Below are 22,334 nucleotides of genomic sequence, written 5' to 3'. Positions count from 1 at the left end.
AGGGAAAAGGAGAGGGAGAGAAATATCAATGTGTGGTTGCCTCTCATGTGGCCCCCACTGGGGATCTGGCCCGCAACCCAGGCATGTGCCCTGACTGGGAATTGAACCTGTGACCCTTTGGTTTGCAGCCCACACTCAACACTGAGGTACACCAGCCAGGGCAAAATGGTATATTCATGATTTAGCAAAGACTTTCATTTGAAAACAAAGCCATCCTATTAAACAGACATCGTGGTGACGTGTTTATAAAAGCTACATTCGAACCAGCCATTACACACAAGCTACTTTTAATTAGTGTATCAGTAATTCGTTAGAATTCTTTCCGTGGAGGAGTGCTGCACGTTTCTTTCAAACCAAAAGCCAAGCAGTGTGGCTGTCGGGCTGGGGGCCCACTCGCTTCAGGGTCCAGGGCAAGGACCTGCGGAGTCACGGGATCCGGGCCGGAGACAGGTGTCCAGAGACAGGTGCACACGGACAGGTATGGATTATGTGCATGATTGTTGTGTTTCCACAGTCCTCAGGGACTGTCACCGAAGTGACAGTGAATGACGGTCACGGGAGGGGTTTCTGTTTCTGTGATGTCCTGCAGAGCAGCTGCTGGGCCCTGTGTGGGCAGGGCTTCCCTCCTCCCAGAGGAGGCTAGGGGCAACGGAGTTGCTCCGTTCCAAAACCCTCATCAGACCTTTACTTCCCCCCACGGCACTGGAGCCCTTGGTCACACACTATTACAACTCGTGAACCACAGATTCCGGAGCAAACTTCCAGGGTGATGTTTTCAGATGCTGAACTTCAAAGCCTAGCTTCTTACCTGGACTCAGGCGCAGGCTGGGCGGGGGACACTGTGACGTCCTCTCTGACGCCAGGGGGACTGACTCACGGAGTCTGACGGCGGGCCACTCCATCCTGTTTCTGCAGAGCGAGCTCGTCTTCCTGATCACTAGCTGAGTAAGAGTGTAATGTGAGCCTGCAGAGCGTCTGCCTTTCCAAACACGGCGGCTCCCGGAGACCAGGAGCTGGGTCGGCGCACTGGGGGAGGTTGCCTGAAAGACCAGCTGACCTGCAGAACTCGGTCTCCCGGGGTTTTTCAGTTTCAGTGCAGGCCACGTACACACAGCCCTTCAGACTGGGACCTTAACCTTGAACTCAGGAATATCGGGAGGGTACTGAGGCTCAACTGAGGATACCGCCAGGTGACCCATCAAGTCTCAGCCTGCCGCAGTTCAGGGGGATTAGCGAACTGAGAGCTGGCTTCAACTGCATGTTAGATGAATACGCTCGTGATTAATAAATTAGTGTACAATGGGTCATTAGGGGAATTTCCCGCCATCAGGTTTTTGGTAGACTGTTTTCAGTCCACCTTTCCGTAGTTCAGTCTAGTCAAATGTGTCAATCTGGGACATCAGCCTCGGGACAGCTTCTGATTCGTTCTCTTTCACGTATTCCCAGCATTTATCACCAGAACAGATCCTTAACTGCTGAGGAAGAATCGTGACATAAGCTTGTGATAGACATCCCTTCCCACCGCTCACCTTTCAGGGCTGACAGCAAACTGACCGGGGCTTTCGGAAACTCAGGCCAGGAGGCTCGTGGGAGGTACTTGCTTACCCCACTTGGTGTGAAAACACCCGCAGAAGGGGTAGCCCACATCTTGTTAGTAGCTGCTGCCTCGGTGGTGACATGGATTCCAATGGGAACGCACGAGAAGAGGAAATGTCATTCTGGTGGTAAAAGCAAGGGGATTTTCTGTTTCTAGATTAGAAAGCAAGAGGCAAAGGGTAGCTGAGCAACCCACTATTTCGTTTCGCATAATCCTCATGTGAACACTCATTTACCCTTTCCTTTATAATTAAGTAGTTAAGTGGTCAAAAATACATGTGTTTGCCTTATTAAAATAATTATAGACTGAATAAAGCTCGAGTTGCTTGGTGATAGTTCTTGTAACACAGTGTTGGAGAACACTGAAGAGATTCCAGTGTCTGCACTAGCCCGTCGGTTTGCTTCCTTGGAATTGCGTGAGAGGCACCTGAGTTAGTTCAGGCGAATACCCAACATCGGGGTTCTGCAGTCGGAATGCTGAATGCCCCTCCTGAGGGGTGAGTCTAGTCCCCTCACGGGAGGCCTTCAAATAGAATGGGGGGACCCCCCCCCCGGTCGGCAGCGTGTTCAGACTAGATCATTTCAAGGTCCTTAAAAACCTCAAGTAATAAAAGGCACAACCAAGATAACTTAAGGCAAAACCCTACAAATAAAGTGTTGAAAAACCCTGAAAGCAAAAAATAAATAAATAGAAAAGGAGAATTAGGAAATTAAACAGCTAAATGCCACTCTGTTAGCAAAGTCACCTTAATAATTCTTGTATTAATGCAGGGCATTTTTCCGGGCAATTATTTTATCCCTTTCTCTCTGGAAAATGAAAAATCCATCAGTTTTTTCCTTTTGCTTTTACCCAGAAATTAAAGGTTGGTAAGTGGTAATTAGCACAGCTCCTGTCAAAGCCAATTGCCTAATGGGGACTGACATTTGACTTGTGGTGAAAGAATGGGACGTGGCTGACGTCGAGTTCATTAGTCCCAGCTGCTTTCTTTGACATTCCTTCTGCCGTAAAACGCTCCTGTTTTCAGACAGTTGCTGCGCTTCCACTCGTCTGTGTTAGGAGGACCGGAGGCACGGGTGGAGGGGGCACGGGTCACCAGGGGCAGGGCCATGTGTTTGCACCGGCTCTCACCACACCTTGGGGCTAGAGCTTGCACACGAGGGTCTTGCCCTAGACACCCACACACAGGCAGGCACCTCCTGAAGACATGTCCCTGCCTCTGCTCCCACCCCCGTCTCCTGTCCCCCTGGAAGTGAAAGGGAACCTTGTAGTCTACTAGGCTAGGCACGGTGTGCCTTCTCACACATCATTTAACCCTTCCCATCTTGGGGCCTCATGCTAACTTTACATTTTTGAAAACTAAGGTCTCAAAAGGCTGGAATCCACCTGGGTTTGTCTTACTGCAAAGCCACGGTACTTTTCCCATGACCCTATCCGGGCAGCCAAGATGCTTGGTGAGTTTGTTCCAAGTTCAGAATACCAACCACCAGGCCAGGCAAAGCTCCACTGTGTATTTGACAAAAACAATTCAAGAAAAGGTTTTTAGTTCAGTAGAGCAAAGCTGGAGATGCTGCTGGAACTGGTGAGTAGAAATTCTGTTCTGTAGCTTCCTTTGCTGTTGTGCTGACTGTACGGTATTCTCACAGCTTGCCTGCTTCTCGTGCCCCACCAGCACGCTGAATACAATTAGAGATCCTTGGAGCCCTGGCTGGTGTGGCTCAGTGGACTGAGTACAGGCCTGTGAACCAAAGGGTTGCTGGTTCGATTCCCAGTCAGGGCACATGCTTGGGTGGTAGGCCAGGTCCCTAGTAGGGGACACAGGAGAGGCAACCACACACTGATGTTTCTCTCCCTCTTTCTCCATCCCTTCCTCTCTCTTTAAATAAGTAAAATCGTTTTTTAAAAAAGAATTCTATGGGCAATTATGTTGTAGACAATGAGGCCTTTTCTGGCAGGAGTGGGCTCCAACTTATTACATCGGTGTAACAGAATCAGTGTTCAGGCTGTAGAAATGAAGAGTGTGTGGACCTAAAAGAAAATACAAATGGTAGGAGTGCTGGGATCAGAACCAGACTTGTCTTTGGATCCCAGCCCCGGCTGTGACATGGGGCAAGTCACCAAACTTCGCGGAGCGCTTCACTCAAGTATAAAGTGAGAGGCGAAAGGCTGCACACGCCCTGCCCAGCTCTCTCAGCTTTGGGAGGCCCAGATGTGACAGGTGCCAGCGCGGGGCAGACTGCAAACCAGTGCAGAAATCGTCTGCTGGCGTTACTGCCCCGCCGGGCACTTTGGAAACGTGAGAAGCAGCTTTCGGCTGTCTCGGCACCTGAAGGTTGCGGCCGGCGTTGAGTGAGTGAAGGAGGCGGATGCGTGTCTTCCAGCGACTCATAGGCCAATTCCTCACTGTGAAGGACTGTCCTATGTCCCACCTGACTTTTTAAGATTTTATTTATTATTAGAGAGGGGAAGGGAGGGAGAAAGAAAGGGAGAGAAACATGGATGTGAGAGAAACATTGATCAGTTGCCTCTCCTGTGCACCCCCTTCCAGAGACCAAACCTGCAAGCCAGGCATGTGCCCCAACCGGAAAGTTTCAGCCACCTTTGGCTTTTCAGAACAATGCCTGACCGAGTCATGCTGGTCAGGGTGTGGCTTTGGAACGTCCCGATGAGTGATGAGTATTCGTATAGATAAAAACCTGTTCCAAGTTAGCCCAGCCTGAAACTGACTTCCGTTTGACACAGAGGTATTTTTTCCAGTTTTTAAAAAAGATTTTATTTATTTATCTTTGAAGGGGAAGGGAAGGAGAGAAGGAAACATCAATGTATGGTTGCCTCTCGTGAGTCCCCTGCTGGGAACTGGCCTGCAACCCAGGCATGTGCCCTGACTGGGAATCGAACCTTGATCGTGTAGTTCACAGGCCTGCGCTCAATCTACTGAGCTACCCAAGCCAGGGCTCCAGTTTTGTTTTTTTTTAAAGATTTTATTTATCTTAGAGGAGAAGGGAAGGAGAGAAGGAGAGAAATATCAATGTATGGTTGCCTCCTGTGCGTCCCCTGCTGGGAACAGGGAACTGGCCCGAAACCCAGGCATGTGCCCTGACTGGGAATCGAACCTTGATCGTGTAGTTCGCAGGCCCGTGCTCAATCCACTGAGCTACCCCAGCCAGGGCTCTATTTTTTCCAGTTTTAATGTTCCCTGGATTTTTCAAGAATGCAGCTACCTTGTAAAAAAAAGTTATTTTGTTCAGAATGTCAGTGTTAGGGAAACCCCAGTACAAAGGGCAGTGTGGCTTGTGGAATCTGAGTGACAGTCACCACGCACCTGTGCCCGCCGCCTGTCACTCACGGTAGTTCCACATCCTGGTCCGAGCCTCCCACAGCTCCCTGTGCCGTCAGCACAGTCATACACAGAGACGCACTGAGGACACGTGCCATTTTATTGGAAGCCATTTTCCTGGTGTTTCTTCTGAAAAAACACCGCATTCAGGATGTTCTGTCAGTGCTTCGCAGAGCACGTGTTGCAGGTAAGTCATCAGCCCTGGCTCTCACTTCAGGATAATTAAGGAGGCAGATCCTCGGCTGGAGGGCGCTAGTGAACGGGTGATGAGTACAGCGGAGCCCCCCTGGAGGATCCCAGGAGGGGGAAAGGGTTCCTTCTGCTCCGTTTGGCTTCTGTGCCCGTCCTGGCCTCAGGACTTAGCTTTCTTTCTTTATTTGATAACTAGCCCATGTATCTCTTAATAGCATTCTATTTTCCCCTAAGCATGCTTAAAAAAATAAATCCCTGATACCCCATGACCTTTTCCCTGCAAGGAGACTGCGTTGTGGATTACGAAGCCTGAACCAGACGTCTGCGCAGAAACAGGAGATGCATGAACCAGAAGTCGCTGCTTTGCACCCTGAGACTTAGAGTCGCAACCCGTGGAAATTGATTTACTGGCCTTTTATGCCCCTTGCTGATAAAACATATTAGAAAGTGGAAAGGGTTTCAGATCTGATTTCATAATACTGAGTTAGTACTAGAAATGGCCAGACTCTCCGTATGTCCCTATGGTCTGCCAACTTAGCATGTGCCTTCAGACGGACGAAAAGGTCCATGACCTTGAGAAACAAGTGTGTGTGAGGCCGTACACAATACTGTTACGTCACCTTCTCTGCCATAATGTGTCTGAGTTCGCATTTCCATCCTCAGAGCACAGCGGTGAGTCCGATATACGACAGCTTCTTTCTCTGCCCTTCACGTTCGCTTTAAAATGGAACGTGAGAACACGTAATGACTAGAGGAGGTGGGATACTGCCGGCGCAGCCGCATGGTCCACAGGGGCAGGGGGGCAGATGCTGAGATCTGGAACAGCTTTTCTGGAGGCAGCACGGAGCCCGTCTTCCAGCCAGTTCCAGGAGAACGCACTCAAAGTCAGGGGGTGGAGCAGTTACACGGGTGGCTGAAACGGCCGAAGGGATTTAAGGACGACAAGAACCAAGGCCACAGGGTTCTCTTTGGCATATTTGCAGCTCCAGCTACGTGGGGTCCAGTCTGGCCCGTTTGGGAGCCTGCAGTTCTCCGGGCGGCGAATTCCTCCCGGCTGAAACACTCCTCAGAGACTGCAAACTCTGGATCTGCTGGAGGCGCAGGCTCAGCTCCTCGTGACAGGCCTGTTGGACAGCTTCCGTCTTCTTTGTGTCCCAGTTCAAAGCTACGGCCAGTGCTTTGGGGTCTTCCTTGGTAACCAACTGCGGCAAGAATAAGAACCACTGAGAACCACGGCCTCTGCCCGCCTTGCCTGCTGCTCCCACGGTTTCTTTAGAGCCATGAGGTTAGGTGACACTGTTCTGTCCCCGCCGAAATGCCAGGTCGCCTTCACGTTCAACTGCCACGGGCCTTTGGGCCTTACCAAAACAGGAAAGCCTCCTCGGAAGGAAGTGTATTTGGAGTAACTACACGTCCTTCACTTACAGGAAACGTAGCCAAGTGAGGTCCGTACAGTTTCCTTCCCTTCCAGCTACACTGGGGAGGCGGCTGGGACAGGGCCAGGGGCAGGGAAGGAGGGGGAGCACCTGCTGCGACGGCTTTTCTTCGCCAAGCTCCCAGCCCCCGGTGTGAGAGCCGGCAGGGGCGGGCCCCTCCAGACACCTGCCCTGTGCCAGTGTGCGTGCCTCGACTGCCTACGACTCTCCCTCAGCCACTGCCAGAACCCAAGCCATGTCACAGGCTGGAGCCCTGCTGCTCCTCCCTGTCCAGGTCGGTCATCGCACCGCTGCCCACTGCCATCAGAAAGTCACGTTTGGTGATCTGCGGGGGCACCTCCACTTTGTTCCGGCCACTCTGACTTAGAGCACATGAGATGTTTGCAAAGGCTTAGGCGCATAATAATAATAGGCAGACAGGCAGCTAATATTTGGGGTCTGCAGCAGCGAAAGAAATCCCACGCAAGCCTCCCCAGGGCTCTCCTACACCTCGGGGAAGCTGTGCTCTGTGCTCCAGGGCCCCTGGCTCTCGCCCACCTCCAGATCCTGACTAGACAGACTCAGCTCTGGGGCAGGCTTCTCCTTTAGTGCAGTAAGGGTCTGGCTCGAGAGGGCAGTTTCCGAGGAGCTCGCTCTGCTCACACCCGCGTCAACGGCGTCCCTCTCGTCACTGAGGCCAGTTTCGGGCTCTGCAAAGCAGACGTGACATGGACATCAGCCACACCAACCAGCCAGAGCAATCAGGAGGCCAAGACAGAAACCTGGCGTTTCAAGGCGCCAGGCAACTGTGGCCTCACTGTTGTTGACCACATTACCAAGCTCGTTCCTCATGGTTTGTTACCACGTCACTGACTGCTCGGCGGCAGTGCCCAGCCAACGAACCCTACCTTGCTGCTTTGACAGGATGCTGCCCTCCTTCTCCAAAGCTTGGAGGTAGAGTTCCAAGAGCTGCCTCGACTGGCGGGCTTCCTCCCTCTGGTCAAGCACCTGCTGCAGGGTGTTCTGCAGCCCCTGGACTGTGACGCGGCTTTGGCCAAGTTCCCCAGCCAGGTCTGAGCAGGGCACGTCGATGAGCACCTGCCAAACAGCACGGACTCTAAGAAACCGAAAGTGCTTCCCGAGCACGGTGCCCTCTCTCTCCAACTTATCAGTTTCCGAGGCACATTTAATCTATTTTCCTACATTACTTAATATGGCTGCCTAAGAATCATGAGAGAGAGGCACACAGTTTTTTCAGTTTTGCTCTGGTGAAAAAACTGGGAAAATGATGCCCTAGTGCCTCATTAAAAACTAAACAAAATACTGATATTAAAAAACCCAGTTGTGCCCGGGCTGGTGTAGCTGAGTAGATTGAGTGCTGGCCTGCGAACCAAAGGGTTGACGGTTCAGTTCTCAGTTGGGGCACATGCCTGGGTTGTGGGTTGGGCCCCCAGTTAGGGGCACGTGCAAGACAACCACGCATTGATGTAGCTATCCCTCTTCTTCCCTCTCTCTAAAAATAAACAAAATCTTTAAAAAAACCCAGTTGTAAGGAATATAAAGGAAGTGTATGATTATTTGTAAAATGAATTGATATAAGGTGGTTTCAAGCAAAAAATTTTCTAATAATTTTAACTTCAAACATTTTTATTATACAGGTTCCTAGCTTTAAAAGACTCTTTATTTGGGGAGGTTTTTGTTGTTGTTTCTGAAGACTTTATTTATTTATTTCTCGAGAGAGAGGGAAGGAGAGAAACATCAATGTGTGGTTGCCTCTCACATGTGCCCCTAACTGGGGACCCAGACCGCAACTCACCACGTGTCTTGGCTGGGAATCAAACCGGCAACCCCTTGGTTCACAGGCGAGCGCTGAATCCACTGAGCCATACCAGCCAGGACTAAAAAAGATTCTTTTAAAAATAAAAACTATACTAAGATTTCTTTTTAAAAAAGATTTTGGCCCTGGCTGGTGTAGTTCAGTGGACTGAGCACGGGCCTATGAAGCCAAGGGTTGCTGGTTCGATTCCCAGTCAGGGCACATGCCTGGGTTGCAGACCAGGTCCCAAGTAGGGTAAACATGAGAGGCGACCACACACTGATGTTTCTGTCCCACTCTTTCTCCTTCCCTCCCCCTCTCTCTAAAAATAAATAAATAAAATATTTAAAAAATAAATATTTTATGTGTTTATTTATTTATAGAGAGGGGAAGGGAAGGAAATAGAGAAATGATTGGTTGCCTCTTGTATGCGCCCCACCGAATTGTCGACCCTTCGCTTTGCGGGATGATGACAAGCTGCTGAGTCACAACGGTCAGGACTAACGTACACCAAGCTGTTAAATAACATGTTCAGTCTGAAATAAGAGAGAACTCACTTACTATACCCTGAATCTGCTATACGAATCATTTTGAAGGTGGTTCATTCTTTCGGCACATACTAAATTAAAAATAGTCTTCATAAAGATCTGATTGTTGAAACTCTGAAGTCACTAAAGTCTCTTGACTGATTTTTGTCATCTGTAAAATGGGGCAATACTGGCACCTACGTCATAAAGCGTGTTCCTCCCAAGTGTCTTCCCTTCCCTCCCACCTGTTCTCACTGCCCACAGTCCCGCTATGGTGGCGCCTTTTCTCCATCCCCTGGGCCAGCTCCCTAAGTCCCCGTCACACGCCCTCAGCATCCCTGCAGAGCCCAGTGTCAGGGCGAGGCGACTGCTCACTCGCGTCCCGACGTCCCTGTTTTGTAGGGCCCACAGTGCTCCTTACTCTGAGGGGTACCGGAGTACTCAAGTCTGTTGGGCTGGGGGGACTTCACAACCCCTTTCCCTTTCTTAAAAACAAAACAAAACAAAAAAAAACAAGCTTGCTCCTGCCTTCCCCCTGCCTGCAGCACTCTGGCCCCAGCCTTTCCCAGGCAGGCTCCACCTTGTCCTGTGGCTCTCAATCTACTGGTCACCTCTTGGAAACCTGGTGGCATTTATCAACTCGACCTCTACTTACTTATCCTGTGCGCAAACACGTGCCCACAGTGGGCGCTGTCTGGAATAGCAAGACTGGGGCTGGCCCAGCCTCCCCAAACAGGGAAGCCTTGATAAATGAAGCGTGGACACAGCACGCACAGAATAACACTGGGCAGAAGTAAGAAAGGCCCGGCGCGTCTTTCATGCACTGGTCCGGACACTCTCCGATACTTCTTTAAACACGGAGTGGGTGTGCTTCCATGTGTGTGACACAGGGGACGGGGGACGTGTATGTACCGTGCACAGGATAGCTCTGAACAGAAGGGAGCCTGAGGGCTGGGGGCCAGACCTCCCGGCACAGCCTTCCCCGCCCCGATCTCGCTGCGGTGGAATTCCCACCCCCACACTCCCCCCACGTGCAGTGTGCGGTTCGGTGGGTTGGGCACATTCACAGACCCGCCGCACAGTCATTCTAGAACATTTCCTGTCGCTGCAGGACTGTGTGCTCCGGCCTTTCCACTCCAAAGGCAGTTGGGAAATGGGTGGCCTTTCGGGTCTGGCTTCTTCCCCTACGCTTTTCAAAGCTCGCCCACACTGCAGTGCGCATCAATGCGTCACTCCTTTTACAGCTGAGCATTGCATTAGATGGCTATGGCACATTTTATTTATTCACCAGTCGACGGGCATCTGGGCTATTTTTACTTTTTGGCTACAGGGTATTCTTCTATACCTCTTGGATTTTCAAACATGTGGCTGTATCTGTATTATTTATTCACAATCAGTATGTAAGTTTACAAAATAAGCTAAAGGTCACCTCCTCGGAGGGGGCCTTCCTCTCTTTGTTGTTGAAACGGGACTTCCCTGAGCTCCCGGATCTGAAGCGGCCCCGTCACTGTCGGCACGCCGCCCTGCGCCGCATGCTTCTTGGTTTTACTGCCTCCCCTCATCAGAATCCGAGTTCTGCTACAGCAGGGATGGGCCACCTCGTTCACCACTGGACCCCCGGTGAGCGGAGGCACGCCAGACACAGAGCAGGGCTCCACAGATAGTTTTTTGAATTAACACATTATTTTATTCCAACTTCACTAGGGGTAACACTGGCAGAGGCGCAAAGTTACTGGCTCAGAGTCATAGCGGCGGATCTGAAATTTGGCTGAGCTACGCCTACTCCACACTCTCCGGTAAGAACGTCCTCCACTCCAGAGTGGGCCTATGTAGGTCTAGGTGGGTCCTGGGAATCTGTGTTTTTAAAAAGGTTTTTATTCATTTATCTTTAGAGGAAAATGAAGGAGAGAGGGAGAGAAATATTAGTGCATGGTTGCCTCTTGTGCGTCCCCCACTCGGAACTGGCCTGCAACCCAGGCGTGTGCCCTGACTCAGAATCGAATTGCGATCCCTTAGTTTCCAGGCCGGAGCTCAATCCACTGAGCTACATCAGCCAGGACTGAATCTGTATTTTTAAAAAGATTTTATTTACTTTTTTTTTCCTAGAGAGAGAAAGAGAAGGAGAGACGCATCAATGCTCGAGAGATACGTCTATGGGTTGCCTCTCACATGTGCCCTGCCCCTGCAGCTGGGGACCTGCCCCGAGACCCAGGTATGTGCTCTGACTGGGAATCGAACCACGACCTCTTGCTTTACTGGCCAGTGTTCAATCCACTGAGCCATACCAGCCAGGGCTAGGCATCTGCATTTTGTAAAAGCTCCACAGGTGATTCTGATCCAAGCTGAGGGTTGAAAAAATTCCTACTCCAGGTGAGGGAATTAGAAAATGAAGAATCTTGGTTATCATCTAAGAAATATCTGAAAATTAATAAATAATAAAAATGTCACGGCAAGATGTATGGAGACTCAGACGACGTTGGGGCAGCAGAGGCCAGACGCATGGCCGTGGGCCGGGCGGAGGCTTACCTGGAGGTCCGCCTCTGAGAGGAGGACGATGCTGGACAGGTCCTCTTTCAGCTGCCTGGCCACGTTCTTCCACCTCAGCCCTGCTCCGCTGTCTGTTTCATCTACATCCATGGACTCCTGGGAAACCCACGCGGTGCCTCCGTCTGGTAAGTGGGGGGAGGCCAGTCAGTCGCATGCACAGAAGCGCGGTTTCCTCTCCCCCCTCACGCCCACGCCCCCCAGGGAGTCTGAACGTCCTTCTGATGGGCCGTGGGGGGAATCTCAACAGAGAAACTCCTTTTCTCAAGGGTTTACGTGAAAGCCAGTCCACAAGTAGGACCTTAATTTCCCCTCTTCTTCCATCTTCACCTTATTTCTGCGGGTAACTATTCTTTATTCTTTTAGGGAAAGGAGCTATCTAACCCCCTGGGTGGTCACACATAGCTGGGCTCCTCCCAGACTTCCCTCTAGGTTAGTTCTCGTCCCCGGGCGTGTGCTGATTTTGTACACAAAATGGGATTCTCGGGAGCTCGCCTGTGCTTGAGGGTTGGTCTCATACTGGACCAGAGGAGCGGTAGCCACGGCTGTGCGTGGGGCCGAGGGAAAGGGGGTGGCAGAGCCATTGCTGGAGGCTCATTCCCCCGTTGGGTGGCACGAGGACTTCCCTTAGACACTTCCTTAGTGTTGTGATCCTGGCCCATCAATACTGGTTCCCTTTCTATCTCCAGGGACGATGGTGACACACAACATTTCTTGGGCCCTTACTGAGTGACAGGTAAGATCCAAATGCTTTCTATCAGTGGTTCTCAACTGATAATGAGTCAGCCTGCCAGGGGACATGTGACAATGTCCGGAGGCACGTCTGGCTGTCTCGGTTGGGGTGAGGAGAGGTACTGATGTCTAGAAGGCCAAGGCCGCAGGTGCTGCTAAACTTCCCGCACAGGACAGCCCGCAACAAAATTCTCTGGCCCAAAAATGTCAGGAGCGTTGTCGAGAAACCCTGGTCTGATGGGCACTTTGTCCAGTGTCCTCACAGCACCCCTGGGAGACAGGTACCATGATTATTCTCTCAAGACAGTGCTGAGAAGTCAGGTCATCTGGCCAAGGTCGCATGGCCAGCAAATGGCAGAGCCAGGGTGGAGCAGGCAGCCCGCCCCTTCCTGGCTGCATTTTAGTTGCTGACGGTCTGTGAGTCACACTTGAGAACCAGACCTTCGTCTCACCCCAAGACTCAGCGCATACCTGGCCTACCGAAGGCGCTCAGTAAACCTGTGTCACGTAAGTGCTCAGCCAGCCAGATAAACAGTAGCTGTCATGATGGCTGTCGGGTTGCACAGGCCCCTTCGCACGCGGCCGCCCTCCTTACCTGAGTTGCTGTATGCCCACTTTTCGTTACCGGCCAACGCCACGAACTTCGTATTAGAAGGCAGACACAGGAAGTAATCGTCATCGTCCACTATGGTGCCGTCCTCTGCCAGGACCAGGGTAATTGGTGCCAGGGACTTATCGATGGCCAGGATGTCATAGGCTAAGAGAAGTAAAATATTTGGCAATGGACAAGTATCCATACAGAAACTACATCTACCCTTTCACTCTTAGTTTGTATGCCCCGAGCCTAGCAGCATTCCTGTAGGTAAGAACTACAATAACAGCCACAACTTTTAGTAGCACTGATACAACACTGTCGCATGTCCGGTCCCATTCTCCGTGCTCTTCCTATGGAGTGTTAATCTCATAACAGCCCTATACGGTAGGTACTATTGTCATTCCCATTTCACAGATATCACACCCAAGGCTCAGAGAAGTTAAGTAACTTTCCCAAGATGACACAGTAAGCTATAGAACTGGGATTTACAGACTCATCCCAGAGTCTGGCTTGTAAACAAGTAGTCTTTCTTTCACTCATTTACTCAATGGTTATCTTCAGTTCTTGTGTCAGATGCAAAAAAAAAAAAAAAGAGAAGGAAAAAAGGTAATGCTTTTTATTCTTTGTAGTATCTTTCTTTATAGGCTTTACGAACCTGGGAAAGTACAAAGAAGCAGAAGCTTGTATCAATAGCTTTTCATCTCGTCACGGGGCAAGAGACCTTGCCCAGGGCAGGTCAGTACCATCCCATTTAGTGATGGCAAAGCCTATAAATATCCTCAGGCAGTGTCATCTGCCACCCAAATCTGTAGAGTACACCAGGCAGAACACTGAAGGGAACTAAAACTACCCCGATGCCAAGAAAAAAATACATAACTGCTTATGTGGCAAATGCCATGTCACTAAAGCATTTATATTATTTCGGCTGCTCCTGGGTCTCTGAAAGACGTCTGTCCCCTGGGGCTTGATGACTCTGAGGGGAAGCACTGAACATGGGCACACACTGTGACTACATGTCTGGGGACCACTCACTTGTTTAGCAGGTAGAACTTTGGTTAGACAACTTACTGCTATGGACCAATAACACTTGTAAATTACTTGTATGTATCACCTCCTCTGACAATTCCAACAATCCTGGGAAGCAGGGCTGTAAATAGCTTTATACCCACCTCCTCTGCCAATGAGAAAACTGAGGGTAGAGAGACAGTTAAGTGCAAGGTCAAGCAGCTATACAGTAACAATATGGGGCTGGGACTCATAACTTCTGTCACCTCCGTCGCTCACAACACCGATTCCTGTCTGGACCCCCAGCATGCTCCGTAGCAGCTCCCTCTTCACTGAGCAGGTAGATCACTGTCAGAGCTGACGAGGGAAACCCGCCCCACCCAGCCTGGGCTCAGCTCCAGGCGCCAGTCCGACACCACGGTGGACTGATCCCAAATCTCCAGTCAAGGTACCCAAGTCGAGTCTTAATTTTCACAGTGCTTCCCGTCTACCTTTCTACCACGACGAGTCTTACACGAGCTAAGTTAAAGCGCTTGTAAACGCTTTGAAAACTCTAAACAGCTATGCCCACGTTGAGTCATTTCTCACCCAAGGCTACAGGAGCTTCAAGAATCCCAAATCGCCTCTCCTCGCCGCCCCCTTGCCCGTCCGAAATCCTTGCCCGGTCCCGGATCCCCTCAGCCCGCGACCCGGCCCCCCAAGCCCTCGCCCGGGTCCCGTGCCAACCAACCCTTGCTCTTCAGATCCTCGAGGCAGGAGGCCGCCACGCCGTGCTGTTCCCGGCTGTGGTTGCGGCGCAGCAGACACGGCTTTAGAGTCTGATTCGTTCCGGGTTCCGGAGCCCCGGCGTCCCAGGCCCTCTCCATCCTCTTCAGAGGGCCACCTGATTGACCCTGGGAAGTCGAGGAAGAGAGCTGCCAGCGTCCTCCGCAGCCCGACCCGGGACCTGCCGGGAGGCGGAGTTCTCTCCGTAGCAAATCGCGCGTGGGACCAAGGCACGCCGGGAAATGTAGTTCTAATGGGTACTAATCACGTGCGTCCCTCGGGCCATGCTGGGAGCTGTAGTTTCTGGATGCAAAGCCCACCTGGTTACGCCACGCAATTCTACCTAGGAGTTGTAGGGATTTATTTAGTTTGTAGGGATTCATGGACACACGTGTGTACTCCGTTGAATTTTTAGAGAATGCCTATCAGCCTATATAAATGCTGTTTTTCATTGTCCTGTGTTAATTTGCTTTTGTTTCTAATCTGAAAAGATCTGCCAGATATCCCGTCTTTCGGGCTGATCTGAAGGAAGTCAATTTAAAAAATTGATGAGTGTAGTTTTCGATCTTGCTGAAAAAACGTAACAGAGAAGGATACGATACTCGCACATATCCCTGCTTCCCCGGGCGAGCTGGGTTGGACTCAACAGAATGCTCAAACAAACAGATTAAGGGCTGTGGTCTAAAAGAAATCAGAGAGGAAAGTGGAAATGCGAACCTCATCACTGAGCTTATCCAGATGCTGCTTAACAATATATTCGTTCTCGTTCTAATACTGCCATTATGGAAAAGTCTGTCCTCCCCCACGAAAACCTAATATTTAAGGTTAAAATAATAATACTAAAGTATTTCCTCGCTTAAAAGAGGTCCTTTTGTGTAAACAAGAAATAATTGTCAGCCCACCTTCATCCAGGGTCAGTCTCATATTTTGTGAAAAGAAACGAGCTCTCGTAAGAAAAAGGTAGCCGCTACACCTTTGGAGCACCCCACAACCGATCAAAACGCAACCACGACATGAACTGGGGTTCCAGTGTGTGCCACCCTTCCGCGTAAAGTTCACGTTTACACTCTCCTCGCCCAGAAGCACCTCCCCGCGCATTCTGTGTTCTAACTGACTTGCACACTCTTATCAGACTCGCCTCCAACGGGCTTGTGTGTGTCTTTGGCCTGAACTTGGGAGCAGGGGTTGTCTTGGATCTTTTCACTTCTGGCGCCTACCAAAGTGCCTGGAAAATGGTAGGCACTCAACAAGCGGTACTGAACTGAACCATTAATTAATTAATTTTTATTCATTCATTCATTCATTCATTCAATCAACACGTAGCGAGTCCCGTACAAATGCCCAATGCAGTATGGGCATGTGGGCATGGGCAGAGATTTAATTCAATAATAATAATAATGTACATATAACAATACAAAAAGGACAGACCTCGGATCTTTTTGGAGAGCAGAGACCTAATGTAAACTGTGCGAGGGGACTGGGGACATGGGAGTTCCTCCCACCTCCCCGATGCCCCCCATCGACAGGCTCGGTTCCGGCTACTTTAGTCTGGGCGGGAGGGCGCGAGCCGGGGCGTTCGGGAGAAGCCTCGCCCCGCGGAGATAGATTAGTCAGGCCTCAGAAAGATGGCGTCCTCGGAGCAGGCAGAGCAGCCGAGCCAGGTGAGGGGAGTGGAACTGCTCTGCCCGGGTGGCGGAGACCCCGGCTGGAGGGGGCGCTCGGGGTGCGACTGGAAGTCGGATGGGGACCCTGCCCCTCCGAAACCGAGGCCCGGACCTCTTGCCCCTTCCCGTGCCCCGCCCCTCTCCAGGTCCGCGCCGCCCGGCCCCTCCCCGGTGACCCCTCTTTGACCACATTCCCAAGCCCGGGCTCGGGGCGCCCGCAGGTCCCACGACCCGCCATCCGGACCCTGGGCTCTCACTTGAGCTTGGCCGGGTCGGTGGCGGGACCCTTGAGAAGCCCCCAGCCTTGCGCTGCGAGGGCTTCTGCTTGAGGCGAGGAGAGAGGCTCGGTGCTTCTGGGCTGTTCTTCCGGGGAGGTGCCTGACTCCATCAGGCTTCCCCTGACCCCGCCGCCGGCCTCTTTGTCGTTTGTCACCTTCGCGCTTCCTTTGCCCAGTTGGAGGGTCGTCCCCTCTAGTGCGTCGGTAGGAAGGGGACTCACTGTAAACAACAGATGCCACCAGGCTTTCGGCCGAGGAGCCGTCCTTGCTTCCCAGAGTTGGGCTTTCTCGGGCGATTTGTCCGCTGTAGCGTTTCAGCCACAGGTTCTGCCAAACCTCACTCCGTGAAGGGGACCTTGAGGACCAGAGCTCGCGCCTGTCGGCTGCCGTCGGGGAGCGGTGGATGGGGAGGCCTCTGCGGGGGCTGGGGCGGGATGGGGGTAAGCGGATACGTTTACTGAGTATGTGCCGTCATGTCAGGGCGAATTACGTTTATTGTCTCGTTTAATGCTCACTGGAACCTTTAGGAAGCCCAGGCGATCAGTAAGCCCCATTTTGCAGAAGTGGAGCCTAAGGGCCTGCAACCTGCCCGTAATCGTGTGCCTGATTGAGCCTGGATTTAAAGCGAGGCGTGTGCGACTCCACTGGTCAGCCACACGCCTCGTTTAGTTGGAATCAGAGGAAGGAGAAAATGGTTCAGCCTGGACCTCATCACTCATCTCGCTTCCTCCTTGAAACACCTGTGGACTTTTCCGCCGCCGGCGGGCATTTCACTTCCTTCCCAAGCCGAAGAACACCACTCAGAGGTTCCTACCGTTTCTCTTTTCGTGATGAGTTTATTAGAGGGAGGGCACTTAAAGAGGAGTTGCGTGTTTCCCAGAGCAGCTTCCGTTAGCAGAGTGGACGATTGGGAAGGATGATGTCTGGATTGTGAAGCATGGGAAATAGTGAGGGCTGGTTCTGGCCGCCTCACTATCAGGGATTCTGGGGTGTGAGGCGTGTCCGGAGGGAAGACCCCCTCTTTTTTCGCCTTGCCCCATGCAGGTTGCTGAGATGCTGAGGCTTCTCTGCACTGCTCTGTGTTGGGAGGGCCCACAGGACGGATTAAAGGTTGCCTTCAGTCCCTGATTCTTCTAGAACATCTCTTTGCCAGTGCTGTGAACATTACTATAAACCTTGCCCCTTGGAGCCATTGTGGGGTCCACGAATTTCTTTGGTTCTGGAAATTGCCCTCTCTGTATGTGTGGAAAAGATCCAAGTTCCTTTAAGAAGCTTGGCCAGTACTTAACTTGGTTTTCAGCTCTGCTTCTCCTTTGCCCTCCTTTCCAAGCCTGGGAGGAATGGGATTGCATCAGAATACGCCAGCAGCCAGGAGAAGAACTTGAACTCTTCATGCCAAATTCTCTCACTTTCTAACAATAACCTGCAAAAGCACACTTTTGAGTCCTCACCTGAGGATATGTTTTCACCGATTTTTTAAAGAGAGAGGAAGGGAGGTGGGAAGAGAGGGAGAGAAGGGAACATCAGTGGGTTGTCTCCTGTACACACCCCGACTGACTGGGGCTGGAAGGCGCAACCTAGGTATGTGCCCTGACCGGGAATCAAACCTGCAACCTTTTGGTGTAGGGACAACTGCTCTAACCGGTCGAGCCGCCAGCCAGGACCAAAAGCCCACTTTTTCAATGAACCAGCTCCTTTTACCAGTTCCTTGCTGTTTGATATTTAAGTCCTGATCCACCTGGTTCCCCATTTCTCTAGTCAGAGTGGAGTAGAACTGGAAGGACTGTTTGGAGAACCCCCCAAACCTGGTTTGTATGTGAGTGGAGCTGCATCCCCCTGTGGGGCTGAGCCAGTGTCTTGTCAGAGTTCGTTGGCTGGCCACGTGGCACCAGTACCTTGTTTCGAAAGGTTAAGGGTGAATAGCCAACCCTTTCTCCCTTTAACAGGTGATGCAGACTGGTGGTTAAGAGTACGGGCTCTGACATCATCTCCCCTGGCTTGGACCCCAGCCCCTCTACTGCCAGCTGAGTGATCTAGGGTAACTTAACTCCTCTGGCCTTAGGTCCTCTATGTGCAAAACAGGAATGAAACTAGTGCCCATCTCGTGGGGTTGCCCTTGAGGATGAAACGAGTTAACTTCTCTTAGAACAGTGCCCGCCATAGTGTCTCTTACCTATTATTACTCCATTCAGTAAACTCTGTGTTTTCATTCACAGGGGATCTCAGCCTTCCTTCAAGCCCTATTACAATGTCTTTTGGGGTATGATTTCTCATGTTGTCCACTGAAGTTCTTTTGTTTGTTCTAAAGTCATTTCCTTTAAATTTAAAGGAACACCCTGAATGCTGGTGTTCCTCTTACCTATTGTTCGTGACGGTCAGATTTCAGCGACAGAGCTGTGTTTTCACAGTGGTAAGTCGTTTTAGTCTGTGTTCAAGGGAGTCCGCTGGAATCGCCCTCGTTGCTTCGTGTACTTGCTCTCTTTCCCCCACATTACTGGCTGATCTCTAATCAGAGTCCCATCCGGGCTGTACCTGTTGTGGCCCACAGGAAGAGGAAATGTTAGCCCTAGTTCCACGCTTCCCCACCCGATAGTTTGTCTCCAGTGGAGAGTAGAGGCATAGACCAACCTGATTGTCTGATGCTTGTGGAATATTGAGTATTATTACAGAACATAGATTTCACGTCTGCCGAGGCTTACTGGACGTAGTAAATTTTGGATTGAGGAAACACGGAAGCAGAGAAAGGAGATGTGCCCAGGGACTATGTACGGAGCAGAATAGTGGGCCTCATGCTTGACAGACTTCAGTTTGAACCCCAGCACTCTCTACTGGGCTTGTCCCTGCAGCTCTTTGAGCATCAGTTTTCTCCTCTATAAAATGGGAGTGATAATTGTTATCCTGAAGGCTCACTCTGAGGGTCAGCTGGAATCACGGTGTGAAGAGTATGTCGTGCAAACTAAGTGCTCAGTAAGAGTTAGTTTTCTTCTCCATGTCTCCCAGTGAAGTTTTGGAAGGCCAAGGATTCTTTTAAAAATTAAAGAAAATACTGATTTTTAGAGAGAGGAAGGGAGAGATAAAAAAAAGAAAACATGGAGATGTTCACCCATTTTTGCATTCACTGGTTGACTCCTGTCTGTGCCCCCGGGGGGATTGAACCTGCCACCTTTCCATATTGGGATGACGCTTCCACCCAGGGCTGGAAGGCTAAGAACTCTTGAACGGCAGCAGTGCAAATGAGCTTTTCCTCTCAACCTTTTATTTTGAAAGTTTTCCAGCTTATAGAAAAGTTGAAAGAATAATACAGAGAGTTCCTGTAGAACTCCCATAAAAGCTTCACCAAGATACAGTTTATATTTTGCTAAATTTGTTTTATCTCAGTCTCCTTATGTCTTTCTTAAAGAATTTGATAGTAAGTTTCAGACATCACAATATTTCATCCTGTAATACTTCACCTTGTTTTTCGTAAGAGTAAGGTTATTCTCTTACATAACCACAATATCATCATCACCTAAGAAATTTAGTGTTGCTCTGGCCAGTGTGGCTTAGTTGGTTGGGTATTGTTCCACAAAATGAAAGGTTGTGGGTTCAATCCCTAGTCAGGTCACGTCTGAGGTTGTGAATTCGGTTCTCAGTTGGGGCACATGGGAGAGGCCAGTCAGTGTTTCTCTCTCCTTCCCTTCTGTCTCTTAAAAGAACTAATTAGCATGCCCTGGCTGGTGTGGTTCAGTGGATTGAATGCCGGCCTGCAAACCAAAGGGTCACTGGTTCGATTCCCAGTCAGGGCACATGCCTGGGTTGTGGGCCAGGTCAGAGGCAACCACACAGTGATGTTTCCCTCTCTCCCTTCCTCTCTGTCTAAAAAAACATATAAACAAAATCTTAAACATGTCCTCGGGTGAGCATAAATAATAATAGCAATAATAATAATAATAATAAAGAAGTTTGGTATTGATAAAATATTAATACAGTCCACATTCAAATTTTCCCAGTTAAAAAAAAAAAACAAGATCCAGTCAAGAAACAGATTGTATTGATTTATCGCTTTAGTCTGCTTTAGTGTAGTAGAATCATTCACTAGACTTTCAAGTTACAAAGAACTTTCACTGAAGTTTAACACATACCCAGAAAACACATCAGTACCCAGATCGGTAAGTCAGACGTTACCGGGACCCCAGAAGAGGCCCTAGCATGCTTCCCATCACTGTCCAGCCCCCAGGCTTGCCCCATGTTGACTTAAAATCCATAGATTAATTTGGCCCGTTTTTGAGCTTTATATAAACAGAATCATAAAATGTATCTGGCTTCTTTCACTCATCTTTGTATTTATGAGATTGTCCATGGTGTGAACAGCAACGGTTCATTATCGCTGCTGCCTGTCGTTACCCTGTGTGAACGTAGTTGGCCATTCATTTGTCGTTACCCGTCCGCCCTCGGTGGGCGTTTAGCGCTTTCACCTTTTGGGGTTATTACAATCAGCGCTGCTGTGAAAACACTTTGCCCTTTTGTGAACTTAAATATGTGCATTTCTGGTGAGCTTGCCTGCCTCGTTTTGTTTTTTATTGATTGATTCGTTGATTTTCAGAGAGAGAGGAAGAAAGAAGGAAGGAGGGGGAGAGAGAAATGGGGGGCGGAGAGAGAGAGAAACATTGATGTGCTGTTCCACTTATTTATGCGTTCATTGGTTGATGCTTGCATGTGCCCTGACGGGGGATCAAACCTGCAACCTCCGCACATCAGGACGACGCTCCAACCAACGGAGCTGCCTGGCCTGGGTTGCTTTTTTGCTTTTCACGATGTTGACATGTAGGAGAGTCCAGACTACTTGTTCTGCAGCGCCCCACTGTTTGGGTTTGTCTGGTCTCGTTTAGATCTGGGTGGAACATTCTTCGTGAGAGTGTTGTAAAGGTGTCCTTGTGTCCTTCTAGGCGAACCACATCAGGGCCTGTGACCTGAGCGTGTCCCGTTGTTGAGGATAATGGGATTGCTTGGTGAAGGTGATATCTATCAGATTTCTCCACTGTGAAGATCACTTTTTCTAAACTAGTTGCTTGCTTTTTGCAGCTTTGCAAATATTTGTAATGTCCTAGATTTAATATCTCACTGAGGCACAAAGGTCTTGTGGCCATAAGTTTTACTGTGGGGTTACAGTAGGTGGGCTGTGGTCAGTTTAATGACTGTTGACCACTGTATTGTGTGCCCTGTGTAGCCGCCACCACAATTAAACCAGAACAGTTCCAGGATTCCTGAATGCTCCCTGAATGCTTCCTGGCCTTTGGCCTTGGGAGATCGGCCAAAGAGAAAGACTGTCGCACCTTCTCTCACTGTAGATTGTAATGTCTTCCCTAGAACTCCATAAGAGTGAGTTTGTGATGTATGTGCTCTTTCCTGGCTCACTTTGGCTCAGAGTGACGTTTGTGAGATTTATGTCACTGTGTGCTGGTAATTCATTGCGTCTTATTAGTGAGTTCTATTCCATTGTGCAGATAGATCAACATTTGTTGATTTATTCACCAGTTGGTGGGTATTTGGAGTATATTAATTATCCATTGCTGCATAACAGTGTTAGCACAAACTTAGCAGCTGAAAACAACCTGCATTTATTGTCTCAGTTCCCCCCGGGTCAGGGTCAGGACGCAGGGTAGCTGACTGCATCTCCTGGCAGCAGCCGGGGTGTGCGCTGGGGCAGTGACCTGAGCCTGGCGGGGCGGGGGGGGGGGGGCAGTGATCTGTTTCCAGCCCCTGTGCCACGGACAGCGTTCAGCTCCGAACGGCCTGCGGACTGGGGGCTCGGGGGGCTCAGTTTGCAGCTCTTCTCAGCACAGCTGCTTGCTGCCTCGCACCCAGCGAGGGAGAGGGTCTCTTAGCAAGTT

The 22,334-nt window shown here is 50.3% G+C and overlaps 2 protein-coding genes across 2 annotated transcripts in view; one reads left to right on the top strand and one right to left on the bottom strand.

The window, feature by feature from the left end:
• Positions 1-5,013: 5,013 nt before the first annotated feature.
• On the bottom strand, positions 5,014-14,720 carry DFFA (DNA fragmentation factor subunit alpha). Its single transcript, XM_037045257.1, has 6 exons — positions 14,488-14,720; positions 12,753-12,914; positions 11,408-11,550; positions 7,447-7,636; positions 7,097-7,248; positions 5,014-6,325 (listed from the first exon to the last, which is right to left on the bottom strand). The coding sequence occupies exons 1-6, from the start codon at positions 14,621-14,623 to the stop codon at positions 6,113-6,115; spliced, it is 996 nt and encodes a 331-aa protein (XP_036901152.1). The 5' UTR covers positions 14,624-14,720; the 3' UTR covers positions 5,014-6,112.
• A 1,379-nt stretch (positions 14,721-16,099) lies between these two features.
• Positions 16,100-22,334, top strand: part of PEX14 (peroxisomal biogenesis factor 14) — a 133,312-nt gene continuing 127,077 nt past the window's right edge. The window contains exon 1 of the mRNA XM_037045255.1: positions 16,100-16,183. Within this exon, the coding sequence (XP_036901150.1) occupies positions 16,148-16,183 (36 nt within the window). The 5' untranslated portion in view covers positions 16,100-16,147. The remainder of the gene's footprint in view (positions 16,184-22,334) is intronic.

This window comes from Sturnira hondurensis, unplaced genomic scaffold (genome assembly GCF_014824575.4).
Source record: "Sturnira hondurensis isolate 20B ecotype Veracruz unplaced genomic scaffold, ASM1482457v3 Scaffold0004257, whole genome shotgun sequence".
Taxonomy (NCBI): domain Eukaryota; kingdom Metazoa; phylum Chordata; class Mammalia; order Chiroptera; family Phyllostomidae; genus Sturnira; species Sturnira hondurensis.
The sequence above is the reverse complement of the archived record's forward strand: the minus strand, read 5'-3'. Positions and strand labels throughout refer to the sequence as shown.